General features: G+C 35.8%; 1 protein-coding gene across 1 annotated transcript; it reads right to left on the bottom strand.

Annotated features, from left to right (window-relative positions):
* Positions 1 to 123: 123 nt before the first annotated feature.
* On the bottom strand, positions 124 to 21,042 carry slc7a8a (solute carrier family 7 member 8a). Its single transcript, XM_079810842.1, has 11 exons — positions 19,819 to 21,042; positions 12,362 to 12,566; positions 11,475 to 11,626; positions 7,771 to 7,896; positions 6,579 to 6,732; positions 6,119 to 6,242; positions 5,678 to 5,781; positions 5,279 to 5,375; positions 4,876 to 5,025; positions 4,364 to 4,541; positions 124 to 2,763 (listed from the first exon to the last, which is right to left on the bottom strand). The coding sequence occupies exons 1-11, from the start codon at positions 19,961 to 19,963 to the stop codon at positions 2,606 to 2,608; spliced, it is 1,593 nt and encodes a 530-aa protein (XP_079666968.1). The 5' UTR covers positions 19,964 to 21,042; the 3' UTR covers positions 124 to 2,605.
* Between the last annotated feature and the right edge of the window lie 630 nt (positions 21,043 to 21,672).

Below are 21,672 nucleotides of genomic sequence, written 5' to 3'. Positions count from 1 at the left end.
TTTAAATTCTTAAACAGATGTGACAAACTATTGAACGAGGTGACCATGACCTGCCTCGCTGCCTACAGTAGGTGGCAGTGCTACACAGTTTTTTAGCCGAGAAAAGCACAGGTCTTCTTTTGGTTCAGCATATAGATTTATTTATCTTTTAATACACACTGTTCAAACAAATACAAAACCTATAGTAAACAAGACTCTGGTACAAACCGTTTACCCCCAGTTATGTGTATGTTGCAATTTGAGCGTTATGATTTTTATCCTTTTATACTGTACATATCTTAATATAATCTATAAAATCCATTCTCTTATTGATGTATATAGTTGTGACAGGACATTCAAAATATTGACATCAATCATTTGTTACAGATGGTGACAATCAAATACCTACGTGAAAATGAACAGAATCATTTTGCATGGCTTTTGGTATCGCATGAATGATTGTGTGTGTGTGTGTGTGTGTGTGTGTGTGTGTGTGTGTGTGTGTGTGAGAGTGGATACGAAAGCTTAATACTGCAGCACAATCAAAGTCGCATGTTCCATATAAACTATACATTGTGTTTGTGTTTACCACACAGTAGGCAGTGCTGGATACTGAGGCACAGCTCAGGAGCAGCATTACTAGAACCAAAGACTCTCTGCACCTTTGAAGATACATACAATGCTCAAAGTTTACGCGGTCAGTCTTTCATTGATTGATGATAACGATAGGTTTCGCCACCACTTGACTAGGACACAAGGGAACAAAAAGGCAGTGTTTATCGTGTAAGTGCGAAGGTTATAGATTTGATACAATAGTCTTTACTGAATATGGGGGGTTAAGCTCATGCAAAATGGATGTTCTATGAATTACACTGTGATCTATATATTATATTGCTTTTTATACAGCATCTACACATTACAGATCTGCAAAAAATAACAAAATAATAATAAAAAAAATACAACAAAAACAATTGGCACTTTCCATAAGTCTTCACAAATGGGTAAAGGTGTGACGTCATCAACACAGAGGTACAATGAACAGACCCTGTGACCACTAAAAAGCCTTATACTTGTTTGTATGGACAAGTGAAATACATATACCGAACACTTTAATCATGTATTCTGAGCATATATCATTTACTTACACATATTAAGGTTTTATTTTTAGAAAATGAATTATCTTTAAGGCTCGTTTATTATTTAGTATATTAATCTAATCATCCCGACTATGAATAATTCATAGGTTTGTTAGCTTTATTGATTCATTCTAGTCCCTTGTATTGCACCTACGTTAACATCCACACAATTAGGATATATTGTGCATTATATGACTGATTTAACGAGCTCTTCTGACATAATTGATTTCAAGTTTTTGAATATTCACATAATAAATGACAGGAGCAAAACTATAGAACTATTACATTCTCACAGGCTTTCAGTTACTTCATAAACATTAGCTATGCGCCACTATTGTTTTGATTTATTTTTTCCTCATTTAACTGACCACTTTTCAATTTTGAATGATGTGAAAGTGAACTTGAGGGTTATAATTGTGGCTGTAAAGCAGATGAGCCATATTCTGTCTAAAGTCCACACAGAACGAAGATACTGTTGCGACACTTAACTTAAGTTTTCATTGAACAATTTTTACCTTCAAAAATATCAGAAAGCAAAATACTCTTCAACAGCATTAACTTTATACAGTTTTAAGGCAAATCAAATAACTTGAATTGTATCAGTACCAGAGTAACCTGGTAGAAAGCTACTCTGAACCACCACAATTGTGTTCTTAAATACATGCCTTAAAAATCTGATGATTAAAAAAAGATCCCAGAGCTTTCCTTCAGGAAAGAGAACAGTGAAACAATGATAAAGAAAAATGATCATTTTATAAGAACAAAGGAATATGATTAGAATAAGACAATCAAAAATATCAAAATATAAAAAAAGAAATGCTTCTGAGTGTTTTGGTGTGATAAAATACACTTGAAATAAGAAAATGTCTAATTAAAATACAGCTTTGGCTTATAAAAAAACAAAAACATTTTCTGCTAGGAGTGTTGTGACAGAGCTGAACTGAAAAAGGAGAAATAAAGAGGGGGTAAGAATTAGAACATTAGAATGTACTCGGTAATAAATAAATAAATAAAACAAACCCTGCCATTTCTGGAGAAGCCATGATGTAGTTTAGCATTTTCATTGACTGTAATTTACAGAATATTAGTGTTCCTCATAGAAAAGAATGTTGTTTTACAAAGTTCTTTAAAAAAAAAGCCTATACACATTCTTGAACTTTAGGGCTTTATGTAATCTCTCATTTTAGTGTTGTAATTCTTTTGCACAGTTGATGGAGTAGAAAGCAATTGCTAAGAGCCTAGCAACTAGAGAGAATGTAGAACATTTTCTAAGACCACTACAGCAGAACCACATGACCTGTGGAGCAGCTAGTCTCTGTTCATTTTTCTCTCCCGCGCTTAGCCACTGCACTCCAGTGCAACCCCCTCTTTATAAAAAGGCAAAATATAGTGGTATGTGAAAAAAAATCTGAGTTTGATTTCCAGTGTCTATCTGAATAAGTCTAGCACCCAGTATGTGAGTGAATGAGTGTGTCTCCCCACGTGTCTGTTCAGCAGTCAGCTGATTTGGATGTCTCCCCATCTTCTGCTGACAGTGGAACTGACTGTTCCTTCATTTCGATCTCATCTGCAGACTCTTCGTTTTTCTTCTTGTCTTCCATTGGGTAGACCACTACACAAAACTTCTGACCCACGTATGTCATCTTGTCTGAGAATATAAAGAGAGTAATTCAATTGATGGGGTCTGTAAGATTTTATGATGTTTTTGAAACTAGAATCTTATGCTCATCGAGGCTGCATTTATTTGATCAAAAATACAGTAAAAAACATTAAGAAAAGCACTGTGAAATATTATTTTAAGAAGAACAAATAATATTTTTTATAACTACTCACTATTATTTTTAACAGAACACATTTTTTATATTTTATAAAAAGTCATTTTAAAAGCCTTCAGAAGTCATTATAATATGTTAATTGGTGCTCAAGGAACAATTTCTCAGATCACAACTGAAATTCTCAACCTCCACATCATCTAGTCACTTGTGCACAACATAAAAGCAATTTCTCATTCTTTTGAATAAATTGCAAATGCTTTGGTACATTCATGAAATTGATTATGTACCGTTGGCTGCCGTTTCCTACATTATCAATTGTTAATGTCATTGTCATGTTGCTCAAAATGTACTATACTAGTTCTCTGTTGAATAGTCTTACCCCTGAAAACATTGCTTCGTTGCATACGTCATTAAATGCAGAAGTCATAAAATGTCAAGTATATTTTCTATACATTTCTATTAGACATTTATGTAAATGTGTCCTGATTTGACAAATTTACCAGGTAAATCCTGAATTTTTAACTAATGAAGGGAAATGTAAAGCACTCGATCAACCAATGATCAAGCAGTTCTCTAACATAGAGATGCATGTCATGAATCCTCAATTGGCAAGCATATATAGACAGAGCACAACACAGAGTTACAATTTCTTATAATGGAAGAACAACAAGGAAACAAACAGGGTAAGGATGCGTGGTGGAAGGGTAGGGAGGCAAAAACAGAGGAAGAGGTAGATAAGGCAAAGGACATGGTCCTTATTTAATCAGAAATGTGCCTACTATTGAGGACCATGTTTTTGATTCATGACCATACAATGTCTGAGGCGAGTCGAAAGGTGCAGCCAAATGTTGCAAGAACAACCGTTTCCTCAATCATTCAAGCATTTCCTAACAGGTATGTATTTCAACAATGTCCACTGTACTCTAATACTGTAGACTTGCGCTTTATACAGATACATACTATATCACACAAACACAAATACAGTATGTATATAAAGTATTTTTCTTTTATATATATCGAAATTACATTGCACTGTAATTTTGTTAAGAGACCGACAGTAAAAGCGTAACTGTGAATCCTGTCCAGTCTCTTGCAATCAATATCCCATATACAGCAATGTGTTGATTTGTACTGTTAAAATGTATATTATGCCATGCAGAAACATTATAAATAACACTTTTAAACAAAGTGTTAATTTATTTACCAAACCTTTGATTGGTGGTGTAAATATAATATAATATAATATAATATAATATAATATAATATAATATAATATAATATAATATAATATAATATAATATAATATAATATAATATAATATAATATAATATAATATAATATAATATAATATAATACAACCGGTTCTCAGTTCCCAGCCCTACAGTGTGAGGTGAATTGACTTTAATCAGACCTAATATAGAGAAGTGATGTCATCATTAAGCCCCAATTATCTGTGAACTTTATTCCACTTACCAACAAATGTATTGAAACACTGAGGCTTGTTTTCCCAGTACACGCCCAAAAAGTAGACAGGGACACCAGTAAGCATGATGGCCAAGCCAATGCCACACACCACAGGCTCCGAGTACAGAGAGAAGATCAGCAGGAAAGCCCAGAACAGCAGATAGATGACAGGCCACACCAGACTGATCTGTGGGTAGGAGAGGTATGGTTTGAGGCCAGAATGAAAAAAATGATCTCAAGGTATCAGCTAATGTGGGAGGTATGTATAGAGTACCTAGCACATCATGATTCAAAGGTAATAGCAAAATATAAATAGATTTGCTAAACTGAATACTGTGTATAAAACAGATGGCAAGGTATCAGTAAAAAGTCAACAACTACAGAGATCACTGAGTAAAAACTCATATTGATTTATATCATATGGTAATGTTTTTTTTGTGCATTAACAATAAAATTCGAAATGAACATAAAATACTTATTCAACATAACACTGGGTTTCAGTTCAAGTTTTTAGGACTTACTTTAATTGGACGGTGCATATCTGGTTGTTTAATCCGCAGCACAATCTGCCCGGCAACAGTGACACCATAGAAGAGGTAGTTGATGAAACCCACATAGTTGATGAGTGTGTACATGTCACTGGTGCACAGCATCAGAAGTGTTGAGAGGCACTGCAAGAGCGCAAGAAAAAGATTTTTATTTAACAATTGAAATTACAAATTTTGCATTTCTATCTATAAGAACTGTCTGATATCATATCACATTATCGTGAAGGCCATTCATGCTGGGACTAAGGAAGAATGCAGGCCATAAAATCCACAACAGAACAAGTGAGAGTTAAATTATGCACAACAAATGTGAGAGTGAGTTATAAAGACGTTCTTAAAGGGAGAGAGAGGAATATATACTGTATATGATACTCACAGTGAAGAGCAGGGCTGGAATTGGGGTGCAGCGCTTCACATGAATCATAGCCAGCAGACTAGGGAGATGGCCTTCACGTGCACCCGCGAAGAACAACCTGAACAACATGAGGACAATCCACGAATACTGTTATTTATGATGCCAATGTATTCAGTAGAAGGGAATATGTGAAGACACAGACAGAACGATAGATAGAACGATACAACGATAGATAGATAGAATGATAGATAGAACGATAGATAGATAGATAGATAGAACGATAGATAGAACGATAGAACGATAGATAGATAGATAGATAGATAGATAGATAGATAGATAGATAGATAGATAGATAGATAGATGTGTCTTGTGTATAAATGATGGATGCATGGATGGATGTGGATGGATGGAGGAACTGACCGAGAGGAGGTGAAGAGGGAGCCGTTGACCCCCCCAAATGTGGACAAGGCCACAGAGATGGGCATGATCCATGACATCACTCCCAACAGCTTCTCACCAAACGTCTGGGAGAGAGCAACAGAGTGGTGAAGGAGAGAAAAAGGAGACAAGCAGAGGAAAAGAGGACGTTGATCGAATACATGCATTATCATGTCCATGTATCTATGCTGTTATATTAAAAAGGTCATCAGAATTGAATGCAGAAGATTCTGGAGATTCTGATATATCTATTTGAATGGTATACAGGCAGGCATCAAGAGCTCGATCCAAGTATCATTTAAAGAACTTTAAATATTGATACTTGGGTAGATATGTCAAAGAATCTCCTGCATAAAGCAAAGCAATCAGTCTGTTTGCAGTCTGGAAGTGTCTAACTGCTACGAATGGACACAGGTCACTCACCACAGCTACAGCATTAGAAGCCAGCAGCTCCTGAGGGCTCATGGCAGTGACGTAGGCAATGTTAGCAAAAACGTAAACAAAGGTCACAAGGGGGATTGAGATGAAGATAGCACGGGGGAGGTTCCTGTATGGAAAATATATAAAAACAAGAAAGAGGGAAAGAACAAAAGTGTTCAGTCAGATTAGTACATTGCATTATTCTAGCCATTTACTACTTTTCAGTCAGTTTAAGGCAGATTCCAGTATTGTGTAAATGTAAACAATGATTCTTTTGCCTCTTTCTACTTGTGCCGTTTAATATATTGCAGACCATTCTGACTATTGATCCGTTATGTGGTATTCTGCTGGATATTACAAATGAATATCCAATTTAAACTAATTAAATAACAATTAACACTAATTAAATACTGAGAACACATTGCTGAATTGCTGTGAGCTCTTTAGATGAGAATTGGCTTACACATAGGGGTCGACAAGTTCCTCTGTGACATAATTGAGAAAATTCCAGCCACCGTAGGCGAAGGACCCCTGTAGAAATGCCAGAGCGATCAGACCAACATCATAGTCTTGAAACGGCTCGAAAGCATTTGCCGGCTCCAGCCAGTAATATTCGCCTGGAGAAGGAAAAAAAGTGCACAATAGTTATCAAGCATCAAAGGGAATTTTGTTATAAAATGCCTCTGGTTTATTAGCTAGTTGGTTAACCTTTAGCAAATGCTTTCACTCAAAACACCTTAAAGTAGAGTAATCACTAACGCAGCTCCTCTTGAGCAACTGATGGTCAAGTTAAATTCCCAAAATTGCATTGTGATCTTAATAACAAAGTTTATGAAGATCCAGCTGGATTGAGTTGGTAGAAACCTTGTGAAACTGGCAGACCATCTTGGGCAGTTATTAAAAAAAATACTGTGGCATTGGATCAAAATGGCTACAATCTTTGGCAGATTCCCACCAGCTAGTAATCCACCTAAGGCAGCCTGAACCAGTTAGAGACCAGCTACCATGTTCCAAAATACAACTACCACCTTAAACTGGTTTTGACTGGATTTCCTGATCCTACAATCCTTTTGCTCCCTAAGCCATAGTAATAATACCACAATTCTAGGGTCAGGTCTTTGGGTCACATGTACTCTCTGAAATCTCTTTGAGAGCATGCATGACCCCAAAGACCCCACATTAAAGAGCAGCCAATGCCAACTAACCCAAATCCAGTTGTTTTTTTTAAAAGCGTCTGCATGGAATCACATCTGTCACTCTCATATTATCAGGTCAGTGTCTGAGCTAACAGACCGACGGCAGTGTGATCATTATTGAATCCTCTCTGACGCACCAGCTGTGAAAACTGCATTATCTGTGTTATTCTTTATTAGAGGGTTTGAACCCAGTGACTTCTGCTGAGACAACAAGGCAAAGAGGGGAAGTGCTGTGCTTTCAGTTTTTCCTGAAGATTTTACGGAGCTGGATGAAGCAATCTGTCCAGGAGGACAGGGAGTCACGCATGCAAACTTCTACAAATGCACGGACAAGAACAAGCTCTGCACGTAGCCACAAACACGTGCACACATACACACAGCTTTATTTACCACAGACCTTCTTGAATAACCAGTAATATATAGCATGCATACACACACACATAGACATATGGTGCCTACCCTTGCAGATTTGTACGATGCCCATGATGATGATGAGAATGAGGGCCAGAAGTTTCCCTGCAGTGAAGACATCCTGTACCCGTGTTGCCCAGCGCACGCTAGAACAATTCACCCAAGTCAGCAGCACTGAAACACACAGACATTGAGGTTACAAGGCTGGTTACACACAATGCACACACTATAACCCATTAGTGAGATTAATGGCACCCTGCTGTTTGAGCAGTCTAGTATGCCAAAGAATTATAAAATAATGCTTTCAGCTATGAGGAATTAATCAAACACAAATGACAAGCTTTAAATAGGCCTTCAGGTGAACCTATTTAAACATTTGAATACACTGCAACATTAGCACAGTCAGCACAGACTAATCATAATTGGATATGATATTGTACCTCTATATTTACTGATCTGACAGATGCTTTTATTCAAAGCAACAGAGTATGTTTGTTCTCTTTTCAAATCCAATGTGGAATTGCCAGCAAAATGCTACATGCAAGCAGTGTGATATTTTTTTTTTTACCTATGATTTGAGAGATTACATGGAATATTTGTACTTTTAAAAAATAATTTGACAGACTGGAGAATTATTTAAATGAACAACAAACAGCTAAAAGATTTTTAAAAATGAACATTGTAACCAGTTAGAGCAAGTGAAACATATTTTCTTATACATTCATTATTTTTAACTGATGTTGAAAAAGTGAATGTGCTAAGTAACGTAGTCATAGTCACATGCACACAGTCGTCTGATGGCACGTGACAGACATATTTGGTCATAAAATCAGAGGGACATGCAAGTAAACTTTGAGTCTTGACTCTTGCACTTTTGAGAACTTGCAAGACATGCAAAAATGCCACTTCGTGATGTGCACTTTCAGCTTTGTCCTGTTTCATTCAAATACTACTTGTGTACTTAAGCATCAAATCAAATCCCTCATCTTAACAGACGGTTAAACAAAACGATAATTTCAAGTCAATTTGATTAACTTATCAACAGAGCAATAACGCGTACAAAACTAGTGTTAACTGGGTGTGAATTGAGAATGTCGATGCGTAGTGGCCAAACTCAGTGAGAGTACTTGGCACTCATTCAGTACAAAACTACATACACTTGCAGCAGCATCTAGTCACAGCATTAAAATGCAAGTCAGGTGATATTAGGCGGGGTAAGGTATTTCGTTGCACAAAATCCGTGATAATTACAGTTAAATCAACGGATAAATCAACACAAATAGTCTGACAGTGAAAAGTGACACCCTATGAAGGGAATGTGGTGAAAACACAACAAGGCTTTGGGCAAGGAGGTGTAATCCATATGCCTTATCTCTGTGTAAAAAGAGTACTTCTTCGCTGTACAGAGCAATGACATGCTTCCAACTGAGCTAGTATTGTCCTGAGTAAAGGGTAATGCATTCTGGGAAATCAACCGGAGAGGACGTCTTAGAGGGTGGTGTTTGTGAAACTCTTTCGGAATGGAAAAATAAGCAGGTAGTGAAATCTACATAGTACACCATGCTAATGCAAGCACGCAGAAAACATTCCTATGACAACAGGAATCTTACAATAAGCTGATTACAGTGGCGGTCACGTCCACAGAGGTCAGGGTTACTCATTTAACTTTCCATTTTTATCCCCTGGATATCTTAAGACTTTATGCGAGTAGAATCATGTGCTAAACTATTTTTTTTTTTTCAACATCCAACAGCCTGTTGAACACAATATACTCATGGGATCAGATGGGATTCTGTTTTGCACTTTACTGCTTGAATAGGCAGCATCCTAATTAAAATGGAATAAATAATTGATTTGAAACATAAATAACACATCTCAAAAAACTAAATAGAGTTAGCATGTTGCTAAGCTAACCATGTGGTGCTCAAATAAGCTTGAAAACAATTAGCTCATAAAGTTTTTGGTAAAATTGTTAAAAAAATGTTGAGTAGATTTAACCTTTTCAGTAATTTACTAAATGTTATGAATTATAATAATATTAATAATCAACATTTCTCTATCACTTATATATCACTTCTTTGGTAGATATTTTGGTTGTCCCAATTTTGCATAGTTATGCAGTATTCTATGCAATTTAATGTACAAATGGTGTTAGTGTGTTTACACTGAAAATTTCAACATCAAAAAAATTATGCACTTAAAATACCCAGATGATTACAGAAAAAAACTAAGTTTGAATTTTGAAATGTTGGACACTAAAAACTATTCCTTATGTAGCCGAAGGGGAGAGGCTATCAGATTCTGATGCCGGATGACCAAAGAACCCTATAAAATGCATACACAAGACAGTAGAGTACATAGAGTGTATAGTACGCAATTCGGGACATAACTAATTCCTTATGGGATTGTCTTCTCTGAGAAATTTACATGCAATGCTGCCAGTATTTGGCCATGAGAAGGTGTCTTAAATGGTAGCAGTTATTCTGACTAATGTTTGGAATGGTGTTCGTGTCACTGTGTTCCCTTAAAATGCTGCCTACTAAGGCAACAAATTAGGTTCTGAAACAGAGCCATGCACACACTTACAAACAAACTTTTTCAGAATTGCAGTACCGGTTTTAGAAGAAAAGAAATTAAGGATGTAAAGAGGTATAAAGGAGTTGAGTACAGGACATCCTGTAAAACTGTGCCATAGTGTCCACTTTTGCCCTTTCACTCACTTCCTGCCGTTCTCTAAACAAAACAAAAGCAAAGCTAAAGAAAAAGCAAAAAAGCTTTAGAGCTGCTTGAGAACATCTGGTTAGTTAAAAAAAACTTCTATCAACTTCAGCCAATGAGAACATTTTGGTCTTGATACGGTCCCATTTTAGAGTATTAAAAGCACATAAAGGAATGCTGGCTCAGCTCTGTTACCCTGTGAAAGGGACAAAGAGCTGGTACTGGTTACAGTTGAATAGCTAATTCTGGATCAGATTTTTCCATAAAAAGACGTGAACTATTATGAATATATCTAATTATTAAACTAAATAACTATTAAGGCTGGATTTCAATTGAAACTTTACAGTTGAAATATCAAAACAAAGTTGAGATATCACCTAATATCTTCTCTTCTTGACCTCTCTCTTTTTTCTTAGGGTCTCTGTTGTTTGCCTGTCTACATACAGGTTGCAGTATTTGTAGCTCCAGCGTGAAGTTTGCAGAAAGCCCACGCTCAAGACTTCTTGACGCCATGAAAAACATCATTCCATTCATCTTCGCATATCCCTCTCTCTTTCACTCTCATCCTTTTCTATCATCTGCACATTTTCCCACAACCTTTCTGTTCCCTCTCCCAGGGTATGACCCCTCTGTCTTCTTCATTCACACATCAGTCCCAAAACACCGTCTCTCTGGCTCTGGCATTCAAGTTTCTTTCACTTGAGCGTGATTTTCCTTTATCGTCAAACATAAGATGCTGCAATGAAGTATCCATTTCCATCCACAATTTGTGCATGCGTTATCAGAGAAAAATGTCTACAATATACAAGTGTTCACAAGTGAATCACAAGCAGATGTGGAAATAGTGATTGTGTAAGTTGTTGTTGCGTCTGTGAGGTAAACAACATAAAACAGATTTTTTTTAAATAAATAAAAAATTATATATATATATATATTGTATAGCAATATCAGTGGTCATTAAAATATGTATGTCAGCAGCTAAAATCCCTAAATAATAAGACAGTGATATCTCTGTTTGTCATTCTAGTACTCACACAAGCAGATGGCAGCGAGCAGACGCAGACCATTCTCTGGGGGGAAGCAGGTGGGGAACAGAGGCTGCAGGACATAGTTGGAGAAGGTGAGAGCGATAACCGCCTGGTTAGTGGGGTAGATAACCAACACAGCAATCCACAACCGCAGAAACCTGTAGCATATAAAAAAAAGTTAGAATGCTTCCAACAAAAAAGTACTCATTAGATGGTAATACAGTGGTATTTTGATAACTATGTTTCATCTCCCAAAACACAAAGTATCATGTTAATACCATGGTCGGGTAGCTATTGATACGTATTGTGTTATTTGCATATAGCAGTCTTTATTCTAAGGATGGATCAATTTGTGTATACAAGATAATTTATTGCCATCACTTGTTTGGAATGAGATGGAGTCCTCTGGCAGTATCATTTATCAGAGCAGTCACTGTGCTAAGCAAAGGTTGATGGCATGTAAGCAAAGCCAAAGCTGAAAGATTGGATTGATCGCTGAGTACCTATTAGTGGATTAAGAAATGTTCATTCAAAGCTACAGCTATTTCACCAGACAGCAGCAGTTCCAACGCTGTTAACAAGCTAACTACCATACAATGAAGGGTAATGGTGTTTATGGTCACAGTAAATGAATACATGGTGTTGACATGAGATTACTGTTTTCTTATTTCATTATTTTCTTCAGGTTTGTTTAATCTCTGACTCACAGGAACACCAAGATACAATCGTGTTAAAACAACCCTTCACACTAAGTTCTGCATTACCAATAATATAGTCATCTACTTAAACATTTAAAGAGTTTAATTCTTTTAGAAATAATATGGACTTTGATTGATTAGCAGCATATTCTCTCAAAATATTATTAAAAACCAGTGTGTGACTGAAAACCTCACCCTGCCAGTCCTCCGAAGATGTCCTTGACATAAGAGTAATCGCCTCCAGATTTGGGGATAGTGACGCCCAGCTCAGCGTAGCAGAGTGCCCCAATTGCTGTTATAACGCCTGTGACGATCCATACGATGAGAGCCAGACCCACTGAACTGGCATTTTCCAACACTCCCTTTGGACTGACAAAGATTCCAGAGCCGATGATGTTACCTGTAAAAAAGGAAACGGAGAGGTTGGGCATTAGAATTGTGAATTAATGTAGGTCAGAGAATTTAAATTCATTTTGAATGAAACAGACTTTATCCTTCCTGAGTAAAGGGTATAAAGAGATTTTAGATTTGTCAGAAATGAATTATAGGGATACACATTTTTAAAAATTGTTGCCGATATCTCTACAGTCGATAATTATTTTCACAATATGGTTAATATTATAAATCTATACTACTTTATTAAAGAAGAAAATTAATACATACTAAAATTATCATTATGTGCACACAGAAATTCACTCCAACATGCACTCTTAAAGATAAAATCTCTTAAAGATAAAATCTAAAGTCTTAATCTATCCTAGGTTTTAAAATAGACAGAAACATTTCCACCTTATTTTGATCAATAGCTATTTTCTGTGAATGTGCGAGACTTCTGATTCATTAGCCGCTATAGGTAAATAACTAGAAGAATAAGAAAGTGCAGTATATGGTAAAACTATATGCGCTACAAACCAGTGTATTTATGATTAAGACAATACATTAAAATATGATAAGAAATACCAGTGTGCAATATCAAGCAGCAGTTTTGTACAGCTAAAAATACCTGGAAGTGAATGATACCTACGCTTGCATTAAAAATAAGGTGAAAAGATTTCCAATTTTGGCTGATAAAAATCCAATAATGGCCGATAATATTAAATAAATAACAAAATATGGTGCTTCACTAAATTTGACGTACAGTATCCCTAAAACACATAGGAAAGGAGATGACAGTGTGACACTTCACCCAGGAGATAGAGAGATCGGCGAGACCTATAACAGTGACAAAGAGAAAAGGGGCGATATTGAAAAACCACTGAAGAAAAAGCAGTGTGTGTGAGGACAGTGTATGAATCAAAAGGAAATGAAAATGTCAGTGTGGCAGAGAAAGAACGAGAAGGGAGAACCAAGAGAGAGAAAACAGGTGGTGAGAGTGATTCACATTTGCTGAGTTAGTATTCAGCGTGACTAATGGAGTGAGTACACACATCAAATATATGGGGGAGTGTGTATTTGTCTAGTCATACAACAGTGTATGCACTTAGTGCGGTAGTGGACCACCACTGTGTGATCGTGTTTGTGTTACACATATTAGCCCCAAAAAGTATTTGGACATTTATGTTACAGATAAAATGTCTAAATTTCATTGCATTCAATACAAAAATATCAAATCAGGGGCCTACACCATGAAGGCGGTTTAGCTGGCTAACCAGATATGTTTAAGATTAGTTTGTGCCAATCCTGGGTTTTAGGTACCATTAAAGTGGTTTGGCTTTTAGCAGTGTTCATCTCCATAGTAACTTATGCTCCACAGCTAACCTGCTCCAGTATAAGAGATCTCAAACTAAAATGGGACCAATCAGCTTAGGCCACACCTCTGGTGCAATAAAGTCACTCCCCCTGTTTCTACTCCAAATTAAAGGTCACTACATAGCACATGGTTTTTAAAGACTAAAGCGTCTGGGTTTTAACATTGCTTATTTATAATAATAATAATTTTGAATGATATAGATATAATTTATGTAATTATTATACCCATAATCAATTACACATGTATCATTTTAGTTAATCAATCATTAATAGGCTATAATGAAATAGAGCCTATATAAAGGTCATACAAATAAGCTTTAAAAATCAATAAATAAAGCTATAAAAATTATCTTACGATAAATTATATATATATTAATATATATTATATTACTATATGTGAGCTTAAATGTTCAATTCTCTCTATATATCAACTAAACTAACTTCATAAGTTTTACTTGCATTGACGTAGTAAGATTTTTCTTTTAAGTTTTATAGACAGCACTTTTCTTCTTGCTGTGTAAATTTGTTTATATTCTTAATATTTTTCAATCATGTAATATTCTGCGGAAGAGAGAAATGAATCTCGCTGCTTCTCTCTGACCCACAGCATGTGATTGGCTGTTCACTGCTGATGTCACAGCTAAACTCCTAAACTCAGGATCAAAGCCTGAGTTGACAGAGAAAGCTGATGATCAGCATCATGGGACCAACAAAGCCTGAATAGATTGGTTTGGTTTTGTCAACTCGAAACTAATCCTGTAACCCTGAGTTTGTTAAACTACCAACATGGTACAGGCCCCAGGTGTGAACTTTTCTCAAATCTAATTTCACTTATCTGAGCCATTGTTGCAATTATTTGTATGGTCGATTTTAGCGTACAAATTAGGCCATGTCCCCATTAATTCACACAATACCATCCTAAACCCATCCATAATTTGTAAACCACCATTTCTACAAATAAACAACTGTAGATCTCATTTAGACCTACTAAACTATTCCAATGGAAAGCACACACAAACTAGTCACACTTTATTATAAAAGGTGCTTTTCCACCAAAGCCCTGTGAAGAAATCAAATACCCAGAGGGATGTCAAATCTAACCAAGCTGGATCAAGGCTCCTCCATGGAGGACGACTCCCATGTGACTCAGGCAAACAGGACAAAGGGATAACGGCTTTCTGAAACAAAAATGCTGAACTAGCATGTCATCTTACTTTTTGTCTGTGGGAGACAGAAACTGTGGTTTATTCTTTTATCTGCCCTGATTGTGCTTTTCACACAAACTGCTGCATGTTGATATTCAGGTAAACAATGCATGAGCCAGACTTTCCTCGCTTTTACATCTGTGGCCTTGTTTAAGGCAACTAGTCCAGGTTTTCCTGTGAGATTGCCACTGCAATTATGTCCTGTGAATCACTTGGATACAAATGTCCACAAAACATAGCCACTACAAACAAGTAATCAGACTTCTCTGTAGCCACTGTTGCCGTGATGTATTCACAAATTAATCAAGAATATCCATAAACCTTCATGATAACAGCTGAGCATTCAGCTTCTTTCTTTTCCTACTTCATTTCTCTCCCTTAATCTCTGCTGTGAACAAGCTCTGTCAAGATATGATTATCACAAACTTCAGCATGTCCCATGGCCTCAAAGTACAAGTTACACAACGTTTTACAATCAGAGGTATCTTTTACTCTTGCCAAAGCATGTAGAGATTGATCTGGATTCAGCCTGCTTGTGTATTAATTGACTATATAAGGAAACCATCTGGGAATTATGGACATCAACAGGTCATAGGCTGCAAGATACTGATAGATTATTGTGCACAGTTGTGGTTGAGGTATTGCTGACTACAGTGGGAAAAAATGCAGATGGGTTTCCTTTTCATACTGCATCCTCTTGCTTCCCTATTGTGTGTTCACACCTTAAACGTCACAGGCAACACAGCAGCAATCCCTGATTTAGCATTGTAGTTAGTCAATCTGTTCACATTGATCTAATCTGTGCTAAGCCTTGTAAAACACATAGATGGAAAGGCTACAGAAAAGTCCCGCCTTTCAATTCAAAGTGCCAGTTAGCTTTTACATAAGGCATTTTGTGCATTGCACTTAAGCCAGAAAAAGTCTTGTAGTGTGTGATTTGAATTAAAAAGCAACATTTTTGATAATATTGTTGTCAGATTTGAGTTGACACATGAAGATGCAGTCACATTTACTGTTGTTTGGCGAATTTGGGTAGTAATTTCAATAGGAACCCACAAAATCTGCACAATTTTGCATGAGGGTGAAATATTTCCCCATAGATTTCGTAATGGTTTAAAGTTGGTCACGTGAATTTGCAGCATTCGGAAAAGTTTTTTTTTTTAAATTGTTTAAATTTTGCTAATCTGACTGCACCTTTATTCAAGATTTAGGTCTATCCCCATTCAAGTAGATAGATAGCACCTACTGCCAACATAGAATATAGCTGCACATGGTGGTGCCAAAGGGGCCGCAGTGAACTGACTTACCTTAAAGTCAGTTCAATCTTTGCTATCAGCTTATCATATATGCATGTCAATCATTGTGCAGAGAAATGGCTCATTTATTGCTCAGTGATGTTACATTTGTTTGTACTTCTATTTATTACCCTTGCTAACATGTTTGCTGGGGCGAATCCCTTTCAACTGTCCTATTGATTTTCTTTCATGCCTCCATTGATCAAACTGTTTCTGTGGGTCTGGTAGCCTTGCTAGCCAAATGCTTACCTTTTACAAATTCACATATAAAAGTCTGAGTTTGGGTTACTGAAGCAAGTCATTTTAACAATGTCTCATTTTATCAAATAAAATGAGTTCAAGTGTTATGCAGCCCAGACTGTTTGTATAATCAAAGTGGATTTACAAAACGTTGCTAGAATTAGGCTAAATGTTTAACATGTTTCTTTTGTATGATCATCAAAAAAAAAACATAGCTTATAGCTTATAGTTTATTTTATAGTTAATGACATTAGAGATTAAGCTTGCAGTTTTCAGTTCTACATCATACATTTTCAGTTGGATTTTAATCAGCTTTACTGGAAGATTAACCAATCACTAAGTGGGGCAGTTGTGGTTAGAGAGTCGGACTTGTAACCTGAAGGTTGCGGGTTCGAGTCTCAGTACTAGCAAGAAATGTAGGTGGGGGAAGTGAATGAACAGTGCTCTCTTCCACTCTCTTGAGCAAGGCACCTAACACCCAATTGTGTTTATTGGGCTGCTAACTGCTTACATCAATTTTGGCTCACATTAAACTTTGAAATCCTTTGTAGACAGCTTGATGATGTTCTTGAATCTATAAGCATATCTTTATAACATATGTCAGCCTTTACTCTACTGAACCAATATTCCTGGCACCTGTTTCTAACAATCCCTACTTTTTACCAAAGACCATAATCCAAAAATTCAACATAAAAGAATGCGGCAAGTTAACTTTCAGGTCCATACTTCATTTCCAGCTGGAACCAAAGGGTTCCAGAAAAGGGGTTGATAAGGATGAGAGTGGCAGAAGTTATAAAGTATTCTGATAAATCTAATAAAGTACACAGAGAACAAAGGCTTGAGGAGGGATTTGAGCGATCCAAAGTGACAATCACCTGATAATGATGTTCACGTGGGGCAACTGAGAGCATGTGAATGTGTGACCTGACCTGATCAAGGTTGCTGAAGAGGATTATCATATAGGTGGGCTGGGATTATCTTGGGTGTGTTTTACTTTTCCTTAACTCTCATTATTACATTAAATATATTTTATAGTTTAATGCTGCCTGAAGCAATAATTGAAAACTACCCCGTGACATACTCATAAACTGACAAAGGTTAAGTCACGTTTCCTATCTTCACTTCCTCTTATGTTTGCAGCGTCTCTGCTATTACTCTAAGTCTTTGACCTGATTTATTTTTTTTATAAAACCAGAAGAGAAAAAGAACACCAGTTTAACAGCTGCAAGCTTATGTGGTTAAGCTTATGCATTTTAAACTATTGTGAAAAAAACAACAAGCACATGGCTGCTTTGCACTTTGCTAGACTGATACATTTTTGTTTGGTAGACCGTAAAATCTACAGATATTTGGCAAATATTGGCATTCTGCTAACTGTCAGTTTCCAAATCTGCTGACAGCCTTGTTAATGGATAATGCACATTTTCTATTTTCAAATAGTTGTTATTTAGTAGTAATTATTTAGGTAAAATAATTGTTCTTTTATAGATAGCAATTGTGTACAACTTGTTCATTATAATTAAATCGTATTTAATATTTAACTTCAAGACATCAATATTTTTTTACATGACCTATTCAATACTGATTATTTTACAGATCATTATCATCACAGCGATAACTAAATAAATCATTAGACTACAACAATTAAAACATAATGTGCATGAATATCTTATAAAAACAAAATTGTTTATAAACCATGATTCATATCTTATATAGGCCTATAGGCTTTTATTGGTTTCTCTAAAATCAACATTATATTGACCATTAGAAAAACCCTTTTCGGACCACTAATCAACAGAACAGCAGGCATTAGCATATATAATCGGGCCGTTTCCTCTGAGGCAGTGCAAAATAACCCATATTACAGATGGATTTTTTTTTTTTTTACATATTTTACAGAGAAAATAATCCATATTAGAAATATAAAATAAAGCAAATATTATAAAATGTGACATTAAAAAGTGCAAAAAATAATTTGTTTAGTGACACTAGCAGGTAAAGTTACAACGGAAGTCTGCGTCTCTTGCCTCCCCTGAGCCCATTGAGTTTTAACAGACCCCAATGCCTCCACCGTGGTTGGTTCGTGCAATAAATCCCGTCTCTTGTATTTGTGACGTGCACATTCGCAAATCGGTCTGAATGAACACAATCATGGCTTTTAATGGGAATTAAAAAGTAAGTAAACAACTCAGCCATTTATCACAGCTTTATGTCACGTCAAAATCAAACTTGGAATGGGATGAAAAAATGAAGACTGTACACAGAGAAAAAGGGTGTCAAAATTGTACCTTTAGGGGGTACAACAGCTTGTCGCTGGGGCAGTACCCTTAAAAGGACACATTTGTACACAAAAAGGTTCATAGTAGGACCTTAAGGTACGTATTTGTACTCTAAGGTACTAATATGCACCTTTTAGGAGTAAAACAGGTACAAATATGTCCTTTTAAGGGTACTGCCCCAGCGACAAGCTGTTGTACCCCTAAAGGTACAATTTTGACACCCTTTTTCTCTGTGTGTATAGTGACTTTTTAGTGAGCTATCAGCTTGGTAAATTTAAAGGTATATCTTACATCTTCATCTATCATCAATGTTTACTGAGCTTCATAAGTGAAGGAAATAAGTTGACTATTAAAAAGAACAGCTGAACATCAGTTCACACATACAATATATTGTTTAAATAGTTAAATTGTGCCTAGTTATTATTTTGGAATAAATGTAAAAATGCTTCAAAAATAACTTGATCCAGATCTATACTTGGTTTTAATGATAGAACATAATTAGTTAATTGTATTTGGTTTCTCTTTTTCATATAATGTTTATTTAATTAGGAAGAAATGACCACACTAAGTGTAACTGGGACATGTAGCCTAACATTTACATAGGCCTACTTGCTTACATTTTTTTTTTTTAAACTGAGGATGCCTCCTCATTTCAGAACGCCACCACACGCCACTGCTTATATATCTTATATTTTCAACTGTTTTCCAAATGTAAATTACCTCTTTTCCATTTCATAGGACTGATTGGTATGAGAGAGAGACTCTCATTCAGCATTATCCAATCAAGCTGTGCACGATTGACCATGCATCCGTTTGAAACACATTCACCCATATGAAAATACATTTAAAAGAAAAATAATAAAAGAAAATAAATTAACACTCACCGACAATAATGCCACAAGCACTGACGAGACCGATCTCCTTCTTCAACGCTACCGATGACTCTCCCGCTGCTTTACCGGCGTCTGCTGCTCCATCCTCACCGGCGCTCGGGGCTGCGCTCCCTCTTTGTCTCGGTCCATCCGTCATGCTGGTAATTGAGATGTCCAGTCCTCGATATTGAGAGGTGATGCTAGAGCAGCGCTTGGTCAGATCTCAGATAGCGACTTTAATATAGACATAAACAGCCTGAATACTATCACGAGCAAAATATGCCACTATGAGCACGTTATCCTTTATTATCTACGTGAGGCTGCTCGAAAGCATGTGTCAGAATTTATTGCGGAGTGGCAAATTAGGCTAACAATTATCAAGATGGGCTACTGTCGTGAAGGTCTATAAAATACTATAAGAAGGCACAGTGTAATTGAATTGTTAGGTTTCCTCCCCGAGCGTCAAAAATGAACACAAAGCACCAATTTCGGGCGTAACAAAAAAATACAGTAATAGTCCAATCGCAAATATTATGTGTCCGTTTGTTGCGTCCGTGATTAAGCTTATCCTGGGATTAATCTGCCGTTTAAACCAAAAACACCGCGCCAGAGAGGCCGAAAAGCAATTCACAGTTTTTTCTTTTATTTCCTGTACCTATTAAACACCGGTGCTTCCTTGTTCTCAAGGCAAGGCGTGCATCGTTTTGACATGAACCCTTGCCAAACGCCTTAAGGTAGATCAGTGTCGGCGCGCTGAGAACCGTCCGCGTCTCCAGCGATATCCAAAGCACCAGTGGCCCAAGCGCCTCCACACAGTCTGTAGTATTTACGCCATATGTCAACCCACCTCCATAAGTACAGTCGCGCCTCCCCCCTTCCCCCCACGTCACGGCTCTTGTTTTTGAGGTCTATACGCTACACACCTCCCCTTCTCCTCAAGCTGTTGAACCGTCCGCACGCAAGGAATATGAACTACCTGAACCTACCAATATTTAATTTCATTGTTTCCTATCGCTTCTGACAAAACACCTGTGCTTACAAAGCCTGCTGCAAATGTTACACAATAAAGATACACATTTTCACAAATGCTCTTCTAATATATATGTACATGTTTCAACATGATTTTCAAACGTTGTAATTACAAAAGTTAGTATAAGAGCTCGTACTTTCACCTTCCACAAAACAGACCATAGAGATCAAGTTGCGTTTGCCTGGAGATGTAACCATAGCAACGGCTCGAGCGCAGTCTACAAAACATGGCCTATATATATATATATATATATATATATATATATATATATATATATATATATATATATATATATATATATATATATATATATATATATATATATATATATATATATATATATATATATATATATATATATATATATATATATATATATATATATATATATATATATATAATATAAATAATATATATATAAATATAAATAATATATATATATATATATATAAATAATATATATATATATATATATAATATATATATATATATATATATAAATAAATAATATATATATATAAATAAATAATATATATATATATAAAAAATATAATAACCTATATAAAAAACAGACCATAGAGATCAAGTTGCGTTTGCCTGGAGATGTAACCATAGCAACGGCTCGAGCGCAGTCTACAAAACATGGCCTATATATATATATATATATATATATATATATATATATATATATATATATATATATATATATATATATATATATATATATATATATATATATATATATATATATATATATATATATATATATATATATATATATATATATATATATATATATATATATATATAAATATAAATAATATATATATAAATAT

The sequence above is a fragment of the Gobio gobio genome (genome assembly GCF_949357685.1).
Source record: "Gobio gobio genome assembly, chromosome: 2".
Lineage (NCBI taxonomy): Eukaryota > Metazoa > Chordata > Actinopteri > Cypriniformes > Gobionidae > Gobio > Gobio gobio.
The sequence above is the reverse complement of the archived record's forward strand: the minus strand, read 5'-3'. Positions and strand labels throughout refer to the sequence as shown.